Here is a 24,938-nt window from a genome sequence, read left to right on the forward strand (position 1 = left end):
TTTATTCTTTTCAATGACCCGATTAAAGTTTATTGTAACTTAAGTACTACATTTCAAAATACAGAATGTATGGCCAATCAGAAACCAAAGTATTGTCATGCGGTCTAGTTTGACAAGCCGTTACGTCTGGTGTGAGAGTAGTAAATTTTTAGCTTTCAATCCAGTGAAAAAATGTGGATTGTTTGCTCAATACCAGTACATTACTAGAAAAGGCCGATCAAGACGAAATACCATGAATGATTAAAAACGCCAAAAATGTCTTGCGACTGAAGCTCTCTCCAATTTCCCTGCCATCATCAGTGATTTGTGTGGTAACAAACAGGGACATCCATCATCACACTGATACTAGGTAAGCGTTTTATTATTTTTTTTTAATTAGCATCAGTACTGTACGTTTTAGTCACCAATAATTCAAAAATGCCAGTAGTATGTTTTCGTATTGAGGTCAGCTGTAGAGATGCATGGATAGTGAACTTTTTTTTGCCTTCTTTTCTATAACTTTATCATCAATATAAATACATGATTGCGGTAAACTTGTGCGCGCGAATTAAAAAAACAAAACTGTCAGCCAATACTGTAAAATGTCGCAGAAAAAAATCCACTCGTTTTTTAAGCGCGGCCACAGCAAGAGTGAAATAGATCAAACAGAACAACACGTTGTAGAAAATGAAGACTTGGATTCGTAACACTAGACAAAAAAGAACAAACAAAGCTCACAAGCGTCAGATAAAAGAAAAAGAAAACAAGCAGCAAAGTTTCAGCTTTATTGCAAAACTCTGTTTCCATGGGTTGTATATAATATTCTAACAGTGTTTTTTTTCTTTTTATTGTAAAAAGACATACATGGTATAAGTACTTCATAATGCATTCGGTGTCTGTATGTAGCTTTTCAGGGCAAATAAATCTGGTTCTTGAATTTTAATGTTCTAAAACTTTACAGCTGTAAATTACCAATTTATTTAAACTGTAGAGCATTATTAAAATGGTTTAAATTAAATAATTGTTTTGGTCAATACAGTGATTTAAGGTATAAAATAAAAACAGGATTCATAACACCCTTGAAGACTTGAGCTGTGTGCCAGTAGTGACTACTGAATATCTGGAGTGACTAATGTTTTTAGAAAGGATTAGTCACTAGTGACTACAAAAATCTAGAACCCAGGGGAAACCCTGCCTGTTATAGAGAAATACAGTCACATTGTAATGTGTAACATTGACGTGGTTGTAAATTGAGATCTTTCAATTCTTAATATAATTCAATGTGAAACTGAACATGAACATTGCTGTGGAGGACTGCATGCTCAAACCAGACGCTGGTCAATTCAGCCCCAAGTCACCGTGAGCCATTAAATCCTTTGTTGGATGTTTTTCTCAGTCTGTTCACTTTATATCTAGGACTGGGCAGTGGTGACAGGTCGTTACAGGGAGGGTATTGACCAGCCCGACCCTGCTTATGGGAGGAGGCATTTCCAGCGCGCTCTGGATAAAGACGAGAGCCTGGTGTTGCGAGCTGATCACAGTCGAGATCCAGTCGACCCACACAAGAGATACTGGAGTGAGGACATGTTAGCAGGTAGACCATCGAGTTTGGGTGTCCTGTCTTCTTTATTTAAAATCGTGTTCTGCTTCGTGTGTAACATGAAATAAGGTGAGCAAAGACATTATTTATTTTTATTTATTTATTTATTTCTTAGCAGACGCCCTTATCCAGGGCGACTTACAATTGTTACAAGATATCACATTATACATTATTTCACATTATACAGATATCACATTATTTATTTATTTTTCCCACTGGGGATTGAACCCACAACCCTCTGGTCAAGAGTCCAGAGCCCTAACCACTACTCCACACTGCTGCCCTATTATGCCAGCTATAAACTTGGTCCCTCAGTAATGTCCTCATGTGACCATTCCTCAGTTCCTCAAAAGAAGGGAAAGGGGTTAGATTTAGTTTGGAAATAATAAGCAGTGCAATCAATCATTAGATTTGGCACCAGATAAGCAGACTATCAAACCCCCTTTTCGTTTTGGATGGAATTTGTTCATATGTTTTCAAAAGGGTGGATAAAGGAGAGCTGCAGCTTTGCATTGAACCTGCTGTATATTGAAAGATCCAGGATAAAGTCATTCTAGAATTCCTCTTCCAGAAAAATGAAGTTTAATAAACTGAAGTTCGGGAGGAGGGACGGCTCCTACGCATTACGTCATCTAATTGTAACCTATCGAAACCTACAAATACCCATGTAACTGACCCTCTCTCATGTCTGACTCATTCACATCCCTCCACCTCCCCATCTACGCCAGGAACTTACCCTAATTACAGACAGTTTTTGGGGCAGGGGCTCTTACATAATTTCAAATTTTAATTGGAATTAGAAGACCTTTTTAACTAATTCATTTATTTTAAAATCTTCTTTAACTATTACTTGTAATGTTTCAGATAAGAGAACGAAAGTAAAACTGGAAAAAGCCTGCTGTCTGATCAGCTTGCTGGTGGAAAAGAGGCGTGCTGCTTGTGGGAAATTCATCTCCAAACTCGCAGAGAGGGACCCCAATCTCTACAGGACTCTTGAGCTGCATCGTGATAGTGAGTACCTCACTTATTATCTCCACTGCACTGTGTATGCTGATCCCCAGCAGGATATAGTGGAAGTGCCTGGACATACATCACAGTCTGTCACACCTCAGAGTTTTACAGAAGCGCTTGTCACAAGTTATCAGAATGGGTGGATATAAGGAAATGCCATCCATACGTACTATACATGTCAAACTTCCATTTTCATATACAGCATGTTTGAAGAACAGCTTTTCTAATTGTGATGATACTTTATTGTGACAGGGTAGCCTCCCAGCCCAGATGGTAATGCAGGGACAGAAACTCAGACACAGAAAGCTGCACGGTTAAATTGCGCTAATGCAATTTTTAATAAACAAATAAAACACAGAAACAAACACTAACAAAACACTGGAACAAAACACATGAACAAAAACAGCACAAGGGCCAAAACAAAAGGTCTACAAAAACACTCCGATAGGTAAACAAACAAACGAGACGGGACAGCACAGCACACCAAACACATACCTTCACCAACATTAACTCCAACACTAACCAATCTAACACCTGTGATCACCCTATTTATACACCTGTGGCAGGAGCCTTAATTCATTATTTAATCATTTATTCAATTCATGGCTCCAGCAACATTCCCACGTGATTTTGCAGGGAGGATATTAACTGCCTCCCTTCCACCCAGTCTTCCACACACACACACACACCTGTGCCTCAGCACACTTGGTTAGGACATTCTTTAGGGAATGTCATCACTGGTTACACAAGTGACCCCCCAAAACCCCTCATTTCTGACAAATCCCTCAGCAAATATTAAACTCTGAGGGTATATAGAGGCATCTGTGCGCCTGTATCTACTTTCTCATAATAGCTCTAATCTTGTATTTGTAACTGTGGCGGTCGATGCATGTCACTGACATGATTGTTCTGATTTGTAATGTTTTAGGTTGGAGTCTGGTCCATATGATTCCGAAGTTCATTAAGAGTGATGCAGTGCTCGAGGGGCTGCTGAAGGACATGCAGGAGATGAAGCTGCTGAGCGATGGAGAGGTGGAGGAAGTGAAGAAACAGGCCAGCACACGGGACAGGACCTCCCATCTGACAAGCATGGTGATGAGGAAGGGGGATGCTATCAGAGAGAACTTCCTCTCCAAACTCGCAGAGAGGGACCCCGAATTCTACAGTACACGTGGGCCTGGTATGGACCCAGATGAGACCCTCACTCATTATACACTGCAAATCATGTCCTTGTTCTCAAAGATTTATTTCAGGACTGTTTTAGCTGTAATAAGAAAAGGTGTAGATGTGTTAATGTGGTTTGATGCTGTTTCAGTTGACAGGCTAATGCAGGTGCAATCCCAGTTTGTCAAGAGAGTGAGTGATGCTGTGATGGAGGGGCTGCTGAAGGACATGCTGGAGATGAAGGTGCTGAGCGATGAGGATGTGGAGGAAGTGAGGTAGGCTCAGCTTCCTATTCCATTGTAATGTCTGGATCCCAGTATCTGTGCTGGCTGTAAGTAGAATAAGCATTGCTTAGGGATGCAGCAGCTCAAAAGGGAGCAGGGTTCAGGAAAAAATCATCTTCCGGGCTGTTCTGTATTAATTTTAACATGTAGTCAATTACAGGACAGCGGCATGCATATAAGCAAGGCTATTAGACACAAGCATGTTACTAAGGAGAGGTTGAAAATGTCTTTGATTTCGGTGTTTTTAAGAAGTGTATTTTAATGCGAATGCAGGGTATACACACTTTGTATTGTTTTCACTGGGATTCAATCAGTGTGTTTTCCTATTGGATGAATAATAGTTGAAAGTCAAGACTGGAATACACTGTAGTTACTCTGAACATATGCATCACTGATTGATTTCTCTATAGATGAAGGCAGCTGGATCGACAGATAGATTCTTATCCTTAGCTCTTCCACATTTCCTTATTATTCTGTTTTAGGGATGCTCCCCAGAATACCGGGCTCGGGTCCTGGTTGGTGGAGCAGATCAACAGTGGGCGGTACCCTGGTCTGAGCTGGACCAATGAGGCACTAAAACAGTTTCGAATCCCATGGAAACATGATGACCGGAAGGACTTGACATCTGAGGACACAATGATATTCAAGGTGGGTTTACACTCATTTAAAAGATGAAAGACCTGTGATAGTTTGAACCTTCCTCCAGAGGACAGCAATTTGATATTTTCATTTTCCCAAGGAGGGATATAGTTAATACAGCAGCTCAATGCCCTACATGTCTTTGAATCCAGGATCAGTTTTGCAGTTTTCAATCTCTTAAGTTATCCCAGGACTGAGGTGTGCTTGCTTGCTTTGTACTAAACTCTTTCCTCTCTCAGACTCATCAAACTAACTCTTAATACCCCCTTATCGAAAGTACAATGTGACACCTGGTGTTTACAATCCAGCTGGTAATAAACTGCCCAACCTCATATTCACTGGAATAGGGGCGTTGGACAATCCCTAACCCTTTGAGACCGGGCCCATTCTAAATCGAGCACCCCTGCACAGTATTAGCCCTATTAAAAAGCATTGCACTCCACTGAATCAAGAGGTCTTGTTATCAGAGACAGTGCTTGTAGCTGATGTTTCTGGTGATCAGTAGGCTGCAGGACTTCCACATAAGGAAGCGCAGTCTGAGACACCAGAATGAAATACTGGGACCTGCTTCGAAGCCACAAGAAAAAAGAAAACACACCGAAAACAAGTTTATATTAGAAACCAAAAAATAAATAAAAAACACACCAAGAATCAATAGTCACAGTACCAACTACCAAAGAAAGTGTGGACATAAACTTGTGAACTGTGATTATTAACAGGACCAAACCATAGCCTAATCTAGGGTATTGCCACAGGCAGCTATTCCAAATGCTGGACTGCCATTGTCCTTGTGTTGCTGAACACAGCTAGACACTCACACAAGGAATCAGCACTGTTAGACCTGTTATAGAGAAATACAGTCTCATTGTATTGTGTAACATTGACGTGGTTGTAAATTGAGATCTTTCAATTCTTAATATAATTCAATGTGAAACTGAACATGAACATTGCTGTGGAGGACTGCATCCTCAAACCAGACGCTGGTCAATTCAGCCCCAAGTCACTGTGAGCCATTAAATCCTTTGTTGGATGTTTTTCTCAGTCTGTTCACTTTATATCTAGGACTGGGCAGTGGTGACAGGTCGTTACAGGGAGGGTATTGACCAGCCCGACCCTGCTGACTGGAGGAGGCATTTCCAGCGCGCTCTGGATAAAGACGAGTGCCTGGTGTTGCGAGCTGATCACAGTCGAGATCCAGTCGACCCACACAAGAGATACTGGAGTGAGGACATGTTAGCAGGTAGACCATCGAGTTTGGGTGTCCTGTCTTCTTTATTTAAAATCGTGTTCTGCTTTGTTTGTAACATGAAATAAGGTGAGCAAAGACATTATGCCAGCTATAAACTTGGTCCCTCAGTAATGTCCTCATGTGACCATTCCTCAGTTCCTCAAAAGAAGGGAAAGGGGTTAGATTTAGTTATGAAATAATAAGCAGTGCAATCAATCATTAGATTTGGCACCAGATCAATAAGCAGACTATCAAACCCCCTTTTCGTTTTAGATGGAATTTGATCATATGTTTTCAAAAGGGTGGATAAAGGAGAGCTGCATCTTGGCACTGAACCTGCTGTATATTGAAAGATACAGGATGAAGTCATTCTAGAATTCATCTTCCAGAAAAATGAAGTTTAATAAACTGAAGTTCGGGAGGAGGGACGGCTCCTACGCATTACGTCATCTAATTGTAACCTATCAAAATCTCCAAATACCCATGTAACTGACCCTCTCTCGTGTTTGTCTCATTCACATCCCTCCACCTCCCCATCTACGGCAGGAACTTACCCTAATTACAATCACTATGGGGGGTCTCCTGCCTCGTCCAAACAGCCAGGTAGTGGTCTCTCAAACCAAGCAGGTTTGATGCCAAATTGTTTTCCAGTCAACATTCACATACCTCGCATGCTTTACACTTGCATAATCATAAATCAAATCTTTAAACTCATAATCTGTGTTGGGGGGGGGGTTGTCCTGAAACTACTGAATTAGTTATTGGGGCAGGGGCTCTTACATACATTTTATGGGTGCATTTTTATAAAATAAAAAAGCAATTTCAAATTTCAACTGGAATTAAAATACCTTTTTAATTAATTCATTTATTTTTAAATCTTCTTTAACTATTGCTTGTAATGTTTCAGGTAAGAGAACAAAAGTAAAACTGGAAAAAGCCTGCTTTCTGATCATCTTGCTGGTGGAAAAGGGGCATGCTGCTTGTGGGAAATTCATCTCCAAACTCGCAGAGAGGGACCCCTATCTCTACAGGACTCTTGGGCTGCATCGTGATAGTGAGTACCTCGCTTATTATCCCCACTGCACTGTGTATGCTGATCCCCAGCAGGATATAGTGGAAGTGCCTGTACATACATCACAGTCTGTCACACCTCAGAGTTTTATAGAAGCACTTGTCACAAGTTATTGAGGGTATCAGACTCTGTGGATATAAGGAAATGCCATCCATACGTACTATACATGTCAAACTTACATTTTCACAGTCTGTCTAGAGAACAGCTTATCCAATTATTAAAACTTGGTTAGGACATTCTTTAGGGAATGTCATCACTGGTTACACAAGTGACCCCCCAAAACCCCTCATTTCTGACAAATCCCTCAGCAAATATTAAACTCTGAGGGTATATAGAGGCATCTGTGCGCCTGTATCTACTTTCTCATGATAGCTCTAATCTTGTATTTGTAACTGTGGTGGTGGATGCATGTCACTGACTTGATTGTTCTGATTTGTAATGTTTCAGGTTGGAATCTGTTCCATAAGATTCCGGAGTTCATTAAGAGTGATGCAGTGCTCGAGGGGCTGCTGAAGGACATGCAGGAGATGAAGCTGCTGAGCGATGGAGAGGTGGAGGAAGTGAAGAAACAGGCCAGCACACAGGACAGGACCTCCCATCTGACAAGCACGGTGATGAGGAAGGGGGATGCTATCAGAGAGAACTTCCTCTCCAAACTCGCAGAGAGGGACCCCGAATTCTACAGTACACGTGGGCCTGGTTTGGACCCAGGTGAGACCCTCACTCATTATACACTGCAAATCATGTCCTTGTTCTCAAAGATTTATTTCTGGACTGTTTTAGCTGTAATAAGAAAAGGTGTAGATGTGTTCATGTGGTTTGATGCTGTTTCAGTTGACAGGCTAATGCAGGTGCAACCCCAGTTTGTTGAGGGAGTGAGTGATGCTGTGATGGAGGGGCTGCTGAAGGACATGCTGGAGATGAAGGTGCTGAGCGATGAGGATGTGGAGGAAGTGAGGTAGGCTCAGCTTCCTATTCCATTGTAATGTCTGGATCCCAGTATCTGTGTTGGCTGTCAGTAGAATAAGCATTGCTTAGGGATGCAGCAGCTCAAAAGGGAGCAGGGTTCAGAAAAAAATCATCTTCCGGGGTGTTCTGTATTAATTTTAACATGTAGTCAATTACAGGACAGCAGCATGCATATAAGCAAGGCTATTAGACACAAGCATGTTACTAAGGAGAGGTTGAAAATGTCTTTGATTTCAGTGTTTGCCTATTTCTGTTTTCCACATCACACAAATACTGTTTATATTGCAGGGTTTATATGTCAGTGCAGTATTTTTTTTTTTTTTATGTCTTCGCTCTATTTATGCATCACAGACTCGGGGGCAAGCGCCATTTGCACTTGCACTCGCATTTGCGCTGTCATCAGAATACAGCCCTAAGAGTTTTAGTTTATAGACAGTAAGAGTTTAAGATGTTTCTGTTAATCAGAGGTTTTTAAAACATACTCTTCATGTCTTTTCTTTGAGAAACTATATGAAATAGGTAGGAAATTAAAACAATATTGAAATTGACTTGATTTAAATCAGCCAACCCTGTTATATTGTTTTATGCACTTTTTAGAAGTGTATTTTAATGTGTTGCAGGGTATACACACAGTTGATATTGTTTTCAATGGGATTCAGTGTTTTTTCCTATTGGAAGAATAACAGTTGAAAGTCAGGACTGGAATACACTGTAGTTACTCTGAACATATGCATCACTGATTGATTTCTCTATAGATGAAGGCAGCTGGATCGAAAAATAGATTCTTATCCTTAGCTCTTCCACATTTCTTTATTATTCTGTTTTAGGGATGCTCCCCAGAATACTGGGCTCGGGTCCTGGTTGGTGGAGCAGAACAACAGTGGGCGGTACCCTGGTCTGAGCTGGACCAATGAGGCACTAAAACAGTTTCGAATCCCATGGAAACATGATGACCGGAAGGACTTGACACCCGAGGACACAATGATATTCAAGGTGGGTTTACACTCATTTAAAATATCTGTGATAGTTTGAACCTTACTCCAGAGGACAGCGATTGATATTTTCATTTTCCCAAGCAGGGATATAGTTAATACAGCAGGATCAGTTTTGCAGTTTTCAATCTCTTAAGTTATCCCAGGACTGAGGTGTGCTTGCTTGCTTTGTACTAAACTATTGAAGTCTTTCCTCTCTCAGACTCAACAAACTAACTCTTAATATCTCCTTATCCAAAGTACAATGCGACACCTGGTCTTTACAATCCAGCTGGTAATAAACTGCCCAACCTCATATTCACTGGAATAGGGGCGTTGGACAATCCCTATCCCTTTGAGACCGGGCCCATTCTAAATCGAGCACCCCTACACAGTATTAACCCTATTAAAAAGCATTGCACTCCACTGAATCAAGAGGTCTTGTTATCAGAGACAGTGCTTGTAGCTGATGTTTCTGGTGATCCGTAGGCTGCAGGACTTCCACATAAGGAAGCGCAGTCTGAGACACCAGAATGAAATACTGGGACCTGCTTCGAAGCCACAAGAAAAAAGAAAACACACTGAAAACAAGTTTATATTAGAAACCAAAAAATAAATAAAAAACACACCAAGAATCAATAGTCACAGTACCAACTACCAAAGAAAGTGTGGACATAAACTTGTGAACTGTGATTATTAACAGGACCAAACCTTAGGCTAATCTAGGGTATTGCCACAGGCAGCTATTCCAAATGCTGGACTGCCATTGTCCTTGTGTTGCTGAACACAGCTAGACACTCACACAAGGAATCAGCACTGTTAGACCTGTTATAGAGAAATACAGTCACATTGTATTGTGTAACATTGACGTGGTTGTAAATTGAGATCTTTCAATTCGTAATATAATTCAGTGTGAAACTGAACATGAACATTGCTGTGGAGGACTGCATCCTCAAACCAGACGCTGGTCAATTCAGCCCCAAGTCACTGTGAGCCATTAAATCCTTTGTTGGATGTTTTTCTCAGTCTGTTCACTTTATATCTAGGACTGGGCAGTGGTGACAGGTCGTTACAGGGAGGGTATTGACCAGCCCGACCCTGCTGACTGGAGGAGGCATTTCCAGCGCGCTCTGGATAAAGACGAGTGCCTGGTGTTGCGAGCTGATCACAGTCGAGATCCAGTCGACCCACACAAGATATACTGGAGTGAGGACACATTAGCAGGTAGACCATCGAGTTTGGGTGTCCTGTCTTCTTTATTTAAAATCGTGTTCTGCTTCGTGTGTAACATGAAATAAGGTGAGCAAAGACATTATGCCAGCTATAAACTTGGTCCCTCAGTAATGTCCTCATATGACCATTCCTCAGTTCCTCAAAAGAAGGGAAAGGGGTTTGTAACAGGGCGAGCAGCCCTGTACATTGATTTGTTTATTTTTAGAACGAGGGTTCCCCCTCCGCTCCTGTGTTATTTTGTGTTTGTTTATTTTGATTGTTGTATGCATGACGGCGAGCGCCGTATGTTTGTTATTGTTTTGTTTATTTTTAAAACATGTCCTGGCAGAGGCGAGATCGGTGCTCGTCCTCTGCCAGGTGTAATGAAAAAAACTCGTGCAGAAGGTGGCCATCTCCCGAATTAATTAAGTGATTAATTTTGTTGCTAATCGGGAGATGGTCACCTGAATATAAAAAGCCTGCAGCTCTCCAGTTCAGTGTGGGTGTTTTAGGTGGGTGTTTTAGGTGGAGTGTTTAAGAGGATACGCGAGAGCGAGAGGAGATACATTTATTTAAAACGTACGGATCAGTGAAGGCAGTTGCTCAGCCTGACCGTATTTATTTTGTGTTCGAGATTTATTTTTGTTTACTTGTTTTATTTCTGCTCTGCGAGCAAGTGTTTATTTTTGTTTAAATATTTATTTTTTGGTTGCTTTAAATAAAACGGCGCCCGCGCCACTGCACCATACCTTTTGTTTTTGTTGTGCCTTCTTCTGGTCTGACGTCACCCTCAGCCATTCCTGCCACACGTGGTGTCCAGCGTGGGATCGCAGCGCCTCCAGGACGCAGGCAGAAGAGGGTACTGCATCTTTTTCATTTTTTTTTTTTCGTTTTTTTGATTGTGTGGAGTGAAGAGGAGGAAGGAAGATGGGAGGAAAGAGGTTGGAGGAAGCTTCGTGGTGCCTGCACTTCACGGAGGTGAGGCACTATCAAAGGGAAAGTGCTCCACAGAGGCCACCTCTCCAGAGAAGGATGGAGAGGTATGAGAGCTGGCTGAGGGACCCCAGCGCCCCGCTGTGGTTAAAAACAGAGGGGAGACATCTGCTGGGGGACAGCAACCTGGATATCCTCTTGGACTTCGTTAGGCTGGAGCCAGAAGTTCAGGAAAAGGCCATCACCAGAGGATATCCAGGGCTCATAGAGGCCTTGGAGAGGATGACCCAGATGGTCGACTGGGTCTACCAGGAGCGAGAGAGGAGAGAGCGGGAGGTGAGGAGAAGGAGGCAGAGAGGGAACACGGACCTGGAATGGGAGGAGCCCGAACGTCCTGCGCCTGAGTGGGAGGAGCCCGAACGTCCTGCGCCTGAGTGGGAGGAGCCCGAACGTCCTGCGCCTGAGTGGGAGGAGCCCGAACGTCCTGCGCCTGAGTGGGAGGAGCCCGAACGTCCTGCGCCTGAGTGGGAGGAGCCCGAACGTCCACAGCCCAAGAGGGGGGAGTCGGTGCGTCCACAGCCCAAGAGGGGGGAGTCGGTGCGTCCACAGCCCAAGAGGGGGGAGTCGGTGCGTCCACAGCCCAAGAGGGGGAAGTCGGTGCGTCCACGGCCCAAGAAGGGGAAGGCCGAAGGTCCACAGCCCAGGTACCTGCCAGCAGAGGGGGAATACCTGCTGGTGCTGCCTCCATCTCCAGGGGAGGACTGTGAGTCGCTCCCACCTCCGCCAGCAGAGGGAGCATACCTGCTGGTGCCATCTCCACTGCCCTGGGAGGACTGTGAGTCGCTCCCACCTCCGCCAGCAGAGGGAGAATACCTGCTGGTGCCATCTCCACTGCCCTGGGAGGACTGTGAGTCGCTCCCACCTCCGCCAGCAGAGGGAGAATACCTGCTGGTGCCATCTCCACTGCCCTGGGAGGACTGTGAGTCGCTCCCACCTCCGCCAGCAGAGGGAGAATACCTGCTGGTGCCACCTCCGTCTCCGTGGGAGGACGACATGTCGCTCCCACCACCACCGCCAGCAGAGGGAACATGCCTGCTGGTTTCCCTGTCGCAGCCAGAAGGGGAGGAGCCCCTGCCGCCTTCGCAGCCTGAAGGGGAGGAAGCCCTGCCGCCTTCGCAGCCTGAAGGGGAGGAAGCCCTGCCGCCTTCGCAGCCTGAAGGGGAGGAAGCCCTGCCGCCTTCGCAGCCTGAAGGGGAGGAAGCCCTGCCGCCTTCGCAGCCTGAAGGGGAGGAAGCCCTGCCGCCTTCGCAGCCTGAAGGGGAGGAAGCCCTGCCGCCTTCGCAGCTTGAAGGGGAGGAAGCCCTGCCGCCTTCGCAGCCTGAAGGGGAGGAAGCCCTGCCGCCTTCGCAGCTTGAAGGGGAGGAAGCCCTGCCGCCTTCGCAGCCTGAAGGGGAGGAAGCCCTGCCGCCTTCGCAGCCTGAAGGGGAGGAAGCCCTGCCGCCTTCGCAGCCTGAACGGGAGGAAGCCCTGCCGCCTTCGCAGCCTGAAGGGGAGGAAGCCCTGCCGCCTTGGCCACCTGAAGGGGAGGAGCCCTTGCCGCCTTGGCCGCCTGAAGGGGAGGAGCCCTTGCCGCCTTGGCCGCCTGAAGGGGAGGAGCCCCTGCCGCCTTGGCCGCCTGAAGGGGAGGAGCCCCTGCCGCCTTGGCCACCTGAAGGGGAGGAGCCCATGCCGCCTTGGCCGCCTGAAGGGGAGGAGCCCCTGCCGCCTTGGCCGCCAGAAGAGGAGGAGCCCCTGCCGCCTTTACCGTCTAGAGGAGAGGAGCAGGAGCTACCTCTACCTCCACCACCACCACCATTGGGAGAAGTGGAGCTCCTGCTGCCGCCTTCATGGCCAGGGGCTCCCCTCCCGCCGTCGGCATCGCCTGGGGTCGCCTGTGTTTCCCTTGCGTCTCCTAGGGTTGCTGCCGGTCCTGCGTCGCCTCCCGAGGGTCCGCTGCCGTCGCCTCCCGAGGGTCCGCTGCCGTCGCCTCCCTAGGGTCCGCTGCCGTCGCCTCCCGAGGGTCCGCTGCCGCTGCCGTCGCCTGGGGTCGCCAGGGATCCGGCTTCGCCTGGGGTCGCCAGGGATCCGGTTTCGCCTGGGATCACTACGCTATGGCCGGCGCCCCACGGAGGGGAACGGACGGCCATGAAGAAAGGGGGAGAGGTCCGGAGACCAGCTCCCCCAGCCGCACTTTCGCGGCAGGAGTTTGTGTGGTCGGAGCCCCACGGAGGGGAACTGCCGGCCATGAAGAAGGGGGGGAGGTCAGGAGACCAGCTCCCCCAGCCGCACTTTCGCGGCCGGAGTTTGTGTGGTCAGAGCCCCACGGAGGGGAACTGCTGGCCATGAAGAGGAGGGGGAAGGTCAGGAGACCAGCTCCCCCAGCCGCAATTTCGCGGCAGGAGAGAGTGTGGCGGGAGCCCCGGAAGAGGGAGCTGCCGGCCATGAAGAATTGGGGGGTGGAGGACATCCCACCACGGCCACCCCCATGGACACTGGGCTTTCCCCTCTTCCGGGACTATGAGACTGAGGGGGAAGGTGGCCGTTGGGCCATGTGTGCTTTGCACAAGGGGGGGGATATGTAACAGGGCGAGCAGCAGCGAGAGCGAGAGGAGATACATTTATTTAAAACGTACGGATCAGTGAAGGCAGTTGCTCAGCCTGACCGTATTTATTTTGTGTTCGAGATTTATTTTTGTTTACTTGTTTTATTTCTGCTCTGCGAGCAAGTGTTTATTTTTGTTTAAATATTTATTTTTTGGTTGCTTTAAATAAAACGGCGCCCGCGCCACTGCACCATACGGTTTTGTTTTGGTTGTCCCTTCTTCTGGTGTGACGTCACCCCTCAGCCATTCCTGCCACAGGGTTAGATTTAGTTATGAAATAATAAGCAGTGCAATCAATCATTAGATTTGGCACCAGATCAATAAGCAGACTATCAAACCCCCTTTTGATTTTGGATGGAATTTGTTCATGTTTTCAAAAGGGTGGATAAAGGAGAGCTGCAGCTTGGCACTGAACCTGCTGTATATTGAAAGATCCAGGATGAAGTTATTCTAGAATTCCTCTTCCAGAAAAATGAAGTTTAATAAAACTGAAGTTTTCCAGTCAACATTCACATACCTCGCATTCTTTGCACTTGCATAATCATAAATCAAATCTTTAAACTCATAATCTGTGTTAGGGGGAGAGGGTTGTCCTGAAACTACTGAATTAGTTATTGGGGCAGGGGCTCTTACATACATTTTATGGGTGCTTTTTTATACAATAAAAAGCTATTTTAAATTTCAACTGGAATTTAAAATACCTTTTTAATTAATTCATTTATTTTAAAATCTTCTTTAACTATTACTTGTAATGTTTCAGATAAGAGAACAAAAGTAAAACTGGAAAAAGCCTGCTGTCTGATCATCTTGCTGGTGGAAAAGGGGTGTGCTGCTTGTGGGAAATTCATCTCCAAACTCGCAGAGAGGGACACCTATCTCTACAGGACTCTTGGGCTGCATCGTGATAGTGAGAACCTCACTTATTATCCCCACTGCACTGTGTATGCTGATCCCCAGCAGGATATAGTGGAAGTGCCTGGACATACATCACAGTTTGTCACACCTCAGAGTTTTACAGAAGTGCTTGTCACACGTTATTGAGGGTATCAGACTCTGTGGATATGAGGAAATGCCATCCATACGTACTATACATGTCAAACTTACATTTTCACAGTCTGTCTAGAGAACAGCTTATCCAATTATTAAAACTTGGTTAGGACATTCTTTAGGGAATGTCATCACTGGTTACACAAGTGACCCCCCAAAACCCCTCATTTCTGACAAATCCCTCAGTAAATATTAAACTCTGAGGGTATATAGAGGCATCTGTGCGCCTGTATCTACTTTCTCATTATAGCTCTACTCTTGTATTTGTAACTGTGGTGGTGGATGCATGTCACTGACAAGATTGTTCTGATTTGTAAAGTTTCAGGTTGGAATCTGTTCCATATGATTCTGGAGTTCATTAAGAGTGCTGCAGCGCTCGAGGGGCTGCTGAAGGACATGCAGGAGATGAAGCTGCTGAGCGATGGAGAGGTGGAGGAAGTGAAGAAACAGGCCAGCACACGGGACAGGACCTCCCACCTGACAAGCATGGTGATGAGGAAGGGGGATGCTATCAGAGAGAACTTCCTCTCCAAACTCGCAGAGAGGGACCCCGAATTCTGCAATACACATGGGCTTGATTTGGACCCAGGTGAGACCCTCACTCATTATACACTGCAAATCATGTCCTTGTTCTCAAAGATTTATTTCAGGACTGTTTTAGCTGGAATAAGAAAATATGTAGATGTGTTAATGTGGTTTGATGCTGTTTCAGTTGACAGGCTAATGCAGGTCCAATCCCAGTTTGTCAAGAGAGTGAGTGATGCTGTGATGGAGGGGCTGCTGAAGGACATGCTGGAGATGAAGGTGCTGAGTGATGAGGATGTTAAGGAAGTGAGGTAGGCTCAGCTTCCTATTCCATTGTAATGTCTGGATCCCAGTATCTGTGCTGGCTGTAAGTAGAATAAGCATTGCTTAGGGATGCAGCAGCTCAAAAGGGAGCAGGGTTCAGGAAAAAATCATCTTCCGGGCTGTTCTGTATTAATGTAGTCTTATTGTATAACTTGTATTGTAACACTTGAATGTATTTGTATTTGCTTGCGATTGTAAGTCGCCCTGGATAAGGGCGTCTGCTAAGAAATAAATAATAATAATAATAATAATAATAATACAGGACAGCGGCATGCATATAAGCAAGGCTATTAGACACAAGCATGTTACTAAGGAGAGGTTGAAAATGTCTTTGATTTCAGTGTTTGCCTATTTCTGTTTTCCACATCACACAAATACTGTTTATATTGCAGGGTTTATATGTCAGTGCAGTATTTTTTTTTTTTTATGTCTTCACTCTATTTATGCATCACAGACTCGGGGGCAAGCGCCATTTGCACTTGCACTCGCATTTGCGCTGTCATCAGAATACAGCCCTAAGAGTTTTAGTTTATAGACAGTAAGAGTTTAAGATGTTTCTGTTAATCAGAGGTTTTTAAAACATACTCTTCATGTCTTTTCCTTGAGAAACTATATGAAATAGGTAGGAAATTAAAACAATATTGAAATCGACTTGATTTAAATCAGCCAACCCTGTTATATTGTTTTATGCACTTTTTAGAAGTGTATTTTAATGTGTTGCAGGGTATACACACAGTTCATATTGTTTTCAATGGGATTCAGTGTTTTTTCCTATTGGAAGAATAACAGTTGAAAGTCAGGACTGGAATACACTGTAGTTACTCTGAACATATGCATCACTGATTGATTTCTCTATAGATGAAGGCAGCTGGATCGAAAAATAGATTCTTATCCTTAGCTCTTCCACATTTCTTTATTATTCTGTTTTAGGGATGCTCCCCAGTATACCGGGCTCGGGTCCTGGTTGCTAAAGCAGATAAACAGTGGGCGGTACCCTGGTCTGACCTGGACCAACGAGGCACTAAAACAGTTTCGAATCCCATGGAAACATGACGACCGGAAGGACTTGACACCCGAGGACACAATGATATTCAAGGTGGGTTTACACTCATTTAAAAGATCTGTGATAGTTTGAACCTTACTCCAGAGGACAGCGATTGATATTTTCATTTTCCCAAGCAGGGATATAGTTAATACAGCAGGATCAGTTTTGCAGTTTTCAATCTCTTAAGTTATCCCAGGACTGAGGTGTGCTTGCTTGCTTTGTACTAAACTATTGAAGTCTTTCCTCTCTCAGACTCAATAAACTAACTCTTAATACCCCCTTATCCAAAGTACAATGCGACACCTGGTCTTTACAATCTAACTGGTAATAAACTGCCCAACCTCATATTCACTGGAATAGGGGCGTTGGACAATCCCTATCCCTTTGAGACCGGGCCCATTCTAAATCAAGCACCCCTGCACAGTATTAGCTCTATTAAAAAGCATTGCACTCCACTGAATCAAGAGGTCTTGTTATCAGAGACAGTGCTTGTAGCTGATGTTTCTGGTGATCCGTAGGCTGCAGGACTTCCACATAAGGAAGCGCAGTCTGAGACACCAGAATGAAATACTGGGACCTGCTTCGAAGCCACAAGAAAAAAGAAAACACACTGAAAACAAGTTTATATTAGAAACCAAAAAATAAATAAAAAACACACCAAGAATCAATAGTCACAGTACCAACTACCAAAGAAAGTGTGGACATAAACTTGTGAACTGTGATTATTAACAGGACCAAACCATAGCCTAATCTAGGGTATTGCCACAGGCAGCTATTCCAAATGCTGGACTGCCATTGTCCTTGTGTTGCTGAACACAGCTAGACACTCACACAAGGAATCAGCACTGTTAGACCTGTTATAGAGAAATAGTCACATTGTATTGTGTAACATTGACATGGTTGTAAATTGAGTTCTTTCAATTCTTAATATAATTCAATGTGAAACTGAACATGAACATTGCTGTGGAGGACTGCACCCTCAAACCAGACGCTGGTCAATTCAGCCCCAAGTCACTGTGAGCCATTAAATCCTTTGTTGGATGTTTTTCTCAGTCTGTTCACTTTATATATCTAGGACTGGGCAGTGGTGACAGGTCGTTACAGGGAGGGTATTGACCAGCCCGACCCTGCTGCCTGGAGGAGGCATTTCCAGCGCGCTCTGGATAAAGACGAGAGCCTGGTGTTGCGAGCTGATCACAGTCGAGATCCAGTCGACCCACACAAGAGATACTGGAGTGAGGACATGTTAGCAGGTAGACCATCGAGTTTGGGTGTCCTGTCTTCTTTATTTAAAATCGTGTTCTGCTTCGTGTGTAACATGAAATAAGGCGAGCAAAGACATTATGCCAGCTATAAACTTGGTCCCTCAGTAATGTCCTCATGTGACCATTCCTCAGTTCCTCAAAAGAAGGGAAAGGGGTTAGATTTAGCTTGGAAATAATAAGCAGTGCAATCAATCATTAGATTTGGCACCAGATCAATAAGCAGACTATCAAACCCCCTTTTCGTTTTGGATGGAATTTGTTCATATGTTTTCAAAAGGGTGGATAAAGGAGAGCTGCAGCTTGGCACTGAACCTGCTGTATATTGAAAGATCCAGGATGAAGTCATTCTAGAATTCATCTTCCAGAAAAATGAAGTTTAATAAAACTGAAGTTTTCCAGTCAACATTCACATACCTCGCATTCTTTGCACTTTATTATTATTATTATTATTATTTATTTCTTAGCAGACGCCCTTATCCAGGGCGACTTACAATCGCAAGCAAATACAAATACATTCAAGTGTTACAATATAAGTCATACAATAAGAACAAGAAATACAATAATTCTCAAGTGTGACAAACCACAATTCAATAATTATGCACTTGCATAATCATAAATCAAATCTTTAAACTCATAATCTGTGTTGGGGGGAGAGGGTTGTCCTGAAACTACTGAATTAGTTATTGGGGCAGGGGCTCTTACATACATTTTATGGGTGCTTTTTTATACAATAAAAAGCTATTTTAAATTTCAACTGGAATTAGAAGACCTTTTTAATTAATTCATTTATTTTAAAATCTTCTTTAACTATTACTTGTAATGTTTCAGATAAGAGAACGAAAGTAAAACTGGAAAAAGCCTGCTGTCTGATCAGCTTGCTGGTGGAAAAGAGGCGTGCTGCTTGTGGGAAATTCATCTCCAAACTCACAGAGAGGGACCCCAATCTCTACAGGACTCTTGAGCTGCATCGTGATAGTGAGAACCTCACTTATTATCCCCACTGCACTGTGTATGCTGATCCCCAGCAGGATATAGTGGAAGTGCCTGGACAAACATCACAGTTTGTCACACCTCAGAGTTTTACAGAAGTGCTTGTCACACGTTATTGAGGGTATCAGACTCTGTGGATATGAGGAAATGCCATCCATACGTACTATACATGTCAAACTTACATTTTCACAGTCTGTCTAGAGAACAGCTTATCCAATTATTAAAACTTGGTTAGGACATTCTTTAGGGAATGTCATCACTGGTTACACAAGTGACCCCCCAAAACCCCTCATTTCTGACAAATCCCTCAGTAAATATTAAACTCTGAGGGTATATAGAGGCATCTGTGCGCCTGTATCTACTTTCTCATGACAGCTCTACTCTTGTATTTGTAACTGTGGTGGTGGATGCATGTCACTGACAAGATTGTTCTGATTTGTAAAGTTTCAGGTTGGAATCTGTTCCATATGATTCTGGAGTTCATTAAGAGTGATGCGGCGCTCGAGGGACTGCTGAAGGACATGCAGATGAAGCTGCTGAGCGATGGAGAGGTGGAGGAAGTGAAGAAACAGGCCAGCACACGGGACAGGACCTCCCACCTGACAAGCATGGTGATGAGGAAGGGGGATGCTATCAGAGAGAACTTCCTCTCCAAACTCGCAGAGAGGGACCCCGAATTCTGCAATACACATGGGCTTGATTTGGACCCAGGTGAGACCCTCACTCATTATACACTGCAAATCATGTCCTTGTTCTCAAAGATTTATTTCAGGACTGTTTTAGCTGGAATAAGAAAATATGTAGATGTGTTAATGTGGTTTGATGCTGTTTCAGTTGACAGGCTAATGCAGGTCCAATCCCAGTTTGTCAAGAGAGTGAGTGATGCTGTGATCGAGAGGCTGCTGAAGGACATGCTGGAGATGAAGGTGCTGAGTGATGAGGATGTGGATGAAGTGAGGTAGGCTCAGCTTCCTATTCCATTGTAATGTCTGGATCCCAGTATCTGTGTTGGCTGTAAGTAGAATAAGCATTGCTTAGGGATACAGCAGCTCAAAAGGGAGCAGGGTTCAGGAAAAAATCATCTTCCGGGCTGTTCTGTATTAATGTAGTCTTATTGTATAACTTGTATTGTAACACTTGAATGTATTTGTATTTGCTTGCGATTGTAAGTCGCCCTGGATAAGGGCGTCTGCTAAGAAATAAATAATAATAATAATAATAATAATACAGGACAGCGGCATGCATATAAGCAAGGCTATTAGACACAAGCATGTTACTAAGGAGAGGTTGAAAATGTCTTTGATTTCAGTGTTTGCCTATTTCTGTTTTCCACATCACACAAATACTGTTTATATTGCAGGGTTTATATGTCAGTGCAGTATTTTTTTTTTTTTTATGTCTTCGCTCTATTTATGCATCACAGACTCGGGGGCAAGCGCCATTTGCACTTGCACTCGCATTTGCGCTGTCATCAGAATACAGCCCTAAGAGTTTTAGTTTATAGACAGTAAGAGTTTAAGATGTTTCTGTTAACCAGAGGTTTTTAAAACATACTCTTCATGTATTTTCCTTGAGAAACTATATGAAATAGGTAGGAAATGAAAACAATATTGAAATCGACTTGATTTAAATCAGCCAACCCTTTTATATTGTTTTATGCACTTTTGAGAAGTGTATTGCAATGTGTTGCAGGGTATACACACAGTTTGTATTCTTTTAAGGGGATTCAGTATTCAGTGTTTTTCCTATTGGAAGAATAATAGTTGAAAGTCAAGACTGGAATACACTGTAGTTACTCTGAACATATGCATTACACATTGATTTCTCTATAGATGAAGGCAGCTTGATAGATAGTAGATAGATTCTTATCCTTTATTATTCTGTTTTAGGGATGCTCCCCAGAATACCGGGCTCGGGTCCTGGTTGCTCGAGCAGATCAACAGTGGGCGGTACCCTGGTCTGAGCTGGACCAATGAGGCACTAAAACAGTTTCGACTCCCATGGAAACATGACGACCGGAAGGACTTGACACCCGAGGACACAATTATATTCAAGGTGGGTTTACACTCATTTAAAACATCTGTGATAGTTTGAACCTTCCTCCAGGGGACAGCGATTGATATTTTCATTTTCCCAAGCAGGGATATAGTTAATACAGCAGGATCAGTTTTGCAGTTTTCAATCTCTTAAGTTATCCCAGGACTGAGGTGTGCTTGCTTGCTTTGTACTAAACTATTGTGGTCTTTCCTCTCTCAGACTCAACAAACTAACTCTTAATATCTCCTTATCCAAAGTACAATGCGACACCTGGTCTTTACAATCTAACTGGTAATAAACTGCCCAACCTCATATTCACTGGAATAGGGGCGTTGGACAATCCCTAACCCTTTGAGACCGGGCCCATTCTAAATCGAGCACCCCTGCACAGTATTAGCCCTATTAAAAAGCATTGCATTCCACTGAATCAAGAGGTCTTGTTATCAGAGACGGTGCTTGTAGCTGATGTATCTGGTGATCCGTAGGCTGCAGGACTTCCACATAAGGAAGCGCAGTCTGAGACACCAGAATGAAATACTGGGACCTGCTTCGAAGCCACAAGAAAAAAGAAAACACACTGAAAACAAGTTTATATTAGAAACCAAAAAATAAATAAAAAACACACCAAGAATCAATAGTCACAGTACCAACTACCAAAGAAAGTGTGGACATAAACTTGTGAACTGTGATTATTAACAGGACCAAACCATAGCCTAATCTAGGGTATTGCCACAGGCAGCTATTCCAAATGCTGGACTGCCATTGTCCTTGTGTTGCTGAACACAGCTAGACACTCACACAAGGAATCAGCACTGTTAGACCTGTTATAGAGAAATACAGTCACATTGTATTGTGTAACATTGATGTGGTTGTAAATTGAGATCTTTCAATTCTTAATATAATTCAATGTGAAACTGAACATGAACATTGCTGTGGAGGACTGCATCCTCAAACCAGACGCTAGTCAATTCAGCCCCAAGTCACTGTGAGCCATTAAATCCTTTGTTGGATGTTTTTCTCAGTCTGTTCACTTTATATCTAGGACTGGGCAGTGGTGACAGGTCGTTACAGGGAGGGTATTGACCAGCCCGACCCTGCTGACTGGAGGAGGCATTTCCAGCGCGCTCTGGATAAAGACGAGTGCCTGGTGTTGCGAGCTGATCACAGTCGAGATCCAGTCGACCCACACAAGATATACTGGAGTGAGGACATGTTAGCAGGTAGACCATCGAGTTTGGGTGTCCTGTCTTTATTTAAAATCATGTTCTGCTTCGTGTGTAACATGAAATAAGGTGAGCAAAGATATTATGCCAGCTATAAACTTGGTCCCTAAGTAATGTCCTCATGTGACCATTCCTCAGTTCCTCAAAAGAAGGGAAAGGGGTTAGATTTAGTTTGGAAATAATAAGCAGTGCAATCAATCATTAGATTTGGCACCAGATCAATAAGCAGACTATCAAACCCCCTTTTCGTTTTAGATGGAATTTGTTCATATGTTTTCAAAAGGGTGGATAAAGGAGAGCTGCAGCTTTGCATTGAACCTGCTGTATATTGAAAGATCCAGGATGAAGTCATGCTTGAATTCCTCTTTCAGAAATGTTTAATAAAACTGACGTTCGGGAGGAGGGACGGCCCGTACCCATTACGTCATCTAATTGTAACCTATCAAAATCTCCAAATACCCATGTAACTGACCCTCTCTCGTGTTTGTCTCATTCACATCCCTCCACCTCCCCATCTACGGCAGGAACTTACCCTAATTACAATCACTATGGGGGGTCTCCTGCCTCGTCCAAACAGCCAGGTAGTGGTCTCTCAAACCAAGCAGGTTTGATGCCAAATTGTTTTCCAGTCAACATTCACATACCTCGCATGCTTTACACTTGCATAATCATAAATCAAATCTTTAAACTCATAATCTGTGTTGGGGGGGGGGGGGGGGTTGTCCTGAAACTACTGAATTAGTTATTGGGGCAGGGGCTCTTACATACATTTTATGGGTGCATTTTTATAAAATAAAAAAGCAATTTCAAATTTCAACTGGAATTAAAATACCTTTTTAATTAATTCATTTATTTTTAAATCTTCTTTAACTATTGCTTGTAATGTTTCAGATAAGAGAATGAAAGTAAAACTGGAAAAAGCCTGCTGTCTGATCAGCTTGCTGGTGGAAAAGGGGCGTGCTGCTTGTGGGAAATTCATCTCCAAACTCGCAGAGAGGGACCCCAAATTCGACAGTACACATGAGCCTGGTATGGACCCAGGTGAGACCCTCACTCATTATACACTGCAAATCATGTCCTTGTTCTCAAAGATTTATTTCAGGACTGTTTTAGCTGTAATAAGAAAATGTGTAGATGTGTTCATGTGGTTTGATGCTGTTTCAGTTGACAGGCTAATGCAGGTCCAATCCCAGTTTGTCGAGAGAGTGAGTGATGCCGTGATCGAGAGGCTGCTGAAGGACATGCTGGAGATGAAGGTGCTGAGTGATGAGGATGTGGAGGAAGTGAGGTAGGCTCAGCTTCCTATTCCATTGTAATGTCTGGATCCCAGTATCTGTGCTGGCTGTAAGTAGAATAAGCATTGCTTAGGGATGCAGCAGCTCAAAAGGGAGCAGGGTTCAGGAAAAAATCATCTTCTGGGCTGTTCTGTATTAATTTTAACATGTAGTCAATTACAGGACAGCGGCATGCATATAAGAGGCTATTAGACACAAGCATGTTACTAAGGAGAGGTTGAAAATGTCTTTGATTTCGGTGTTTTTAAGAAGTGTATTTTAATGCGAATGCAGGGTATACACACTTTGTATTGTTTTCACTGGGATTCAATCAGTGTGTTTTCCTATTGGATGAATAATAGTTGAAAGTCAAGACTGGAATACACTGTAGTTACTCTGAACATATGCATCACTGATTGATTTCTCTATAGATGAAGGCAGCTGGATCGAAAAATAGATTCTTATCCTTAGCTCTTCCACATTTCTTTATTATTCTGTTTTAGGGATGCTCCCCAGAATACCGGGCTCGGGTCCTGGTTGCTCGAGCAGATCAACAGTGGGCGGTACCCTGGTCTGAGCTGGACCAATGAGGCACTAAAACAGTTTCGAATCCCATGGAAACATGATGACCGGAAGGACTTGACACCCGAGGACACAATGATATTCAAGGTGGGTTTACACTCATTTACAAGATCTGTGATAGTTTGAACCTTCCTCCAGAGGACAGCAATTGATATTTTCATTTTCCCAAGGAGGGATATAGTTAATACAGCAGCTCAATGCCCTACATGTCTTTGAATCCAGGATCAGTTTTGCAGTTTTCAATCTCTTAAGTTATCCCAGGACTGAGGTGTGCTTGCTTGCTTTGTACTAAACTATTGAGGTCTTTCCTCTCTCAGACTCAACAAACTAACTCTTAATATCCCCTTATCCAAAGTACAATGCGACACCTGGTCTTTACAATCTAACTGGTAATAAACTGCCCAACCTCATATTCACTGGAATAGGGGCGTTGGACAATCCCTAACCCTTTGAGACCAGGCCCATTCTAAATCGAGCACCCCTGCACAGTATTAGCTCTATTAAAAAGCATTGCACTCCACTGAATCAAGAGGTCTTGTTATCAGAGACAGTGCTTGTAGCTGATGTTTCTGGTGATCCGTAGGCTGCAGGACTTCCACATAAGGAAGCGCAGTCTGAGACACCAGAATGAAATACTGGGACCTGCTTCGAAGCCACAAGAAAAAAGAAAACACACTGAAAACAAGTTTATATTAGAAACCAAAAAATAAATAAAAAACACACCAAGAATCAATAGTCACAGTACCAACTACCAAAGAAAGTGTGGACATAAACTTGTGAACTGTGATTATTAACAGGACCAAACCTTAGCCTAATCTAGGGTATTGCCACAGGCAGCTATTCCAAATGCTGGACTGCCATTGTCCTTGTGTTGCTGAACACAGCTAGACACTCACACAAGGAATCGGCACTGTTAGACCTG

General features: G+C 43.8%; 1 protein-coding gene across 8 annotated transcripts in view; it reads left to right on the top strand.

The window, feature by feature from the left end:
• Positions 1-24,938, top strand: part of LOC117969753 (uncharacterized) — a 59,862-nt gene that overhangs the window by 18,749 nt on the left and 16,175 nt on the right. For 7 of the 8 annotated variants that reach the window (XR_009322520.1, XM_059019290.1, XM_059019291.1 and 4 more), the window contains 24 exons: positions 1,396-1,573; positions 2,444-2,590; positions 3,519-3,770; positions 3,906-4,029; positions 4,521-4,686; positions 5,740-5,917; positions 6,813-6,959; positions 7,425-7,688; positions 7,812-7,935; positions 8,774-8,939; positions 9,964-10,141; positions 14,465-14,611; positions 15,071-15,340; positions 15,464-15,587; positions 16,531-16,696; positions 17,721-17,898; positions 18,739-18,885; positions 19,345-19,611; positions 19,735-19,858; positions 20,790-20,955; positions 21,980-22,157; positions 23,052-23,201; positions 23,325-23,448; positions 23,938-24,103. Coding sequence is in view for 7 of the 8 variants with exons in the window: in XM_059019290.1 (XP_058875273.1) it covers positions 1,396-1,573; positions 2,444-2,590; positions 3,519-3,770; positions 3,906-4,029; positions 4,521-4,686; positions 5,740-5,917; positions 6,813-6,959; positions 7,425-7,688; positions 7,812-7,935; positions 8,774-8,939; positions 9,964-10,141; positions 14,465-14,611; positions 15,071-15,340; positions 15,464-15,587; positions 16,531-16,696; positions 17,721-17,898; positions 18,739-18,885; positions 19,345-19,611; positions 19,735-19,858; positions 20,790-20,955; positions 21,980-22,157; positions 23,052-23,201; positions 23,325-23,448; positions 23,938-24,103 (4,131 nt within the window). In the remaining variant the exon portion in view is untranslated. The remainder of the gene's footprint in view (positions 1-1,395; positions 1,574-2,443; positions 2,591-3,518; positions 3,771-3,905; positions 4,030-4,520; positions 4,687-5,739; positions 5,918-6,812; positions 6,960-7,424; positions 7,689-7,811; positions 7,936-8,773; positions 8,940-9,963; positions 10,142-14,464; positions 14,612-15,070; positions 15,341-15,463; positions 15,588-16,530; positions 16,697-17,720; positions 17,899-18,738; positions 18,886-19,344; positions 19,612-19,734; positions 19,859-20,789; positions 20,956-21,979; positions 22,158-23,051; positions 23,202-23,324; positions 23,449-23,937; positions 24,104-24,938) is intronic. The other variant, XM_059019292.1, reaches the window with a different exon arrangement.

This window comes from Acipenser ruthenus, unplaced genomic scaffold, assembly GCF_902713425.1.
Source record: "Acipenser ruthenus unplaced genomic scaffold, fAciRut3.2 maternal haplotype, whole genome shotgun sequence".
In the NCBI taxonomy this organism is placed as follows: Eukaryota; Metazoa; Chordata; class Actinopteri; order Acipenseriformes; family Acipenseridae; genus Acipenser; species Acipenser ruthenus.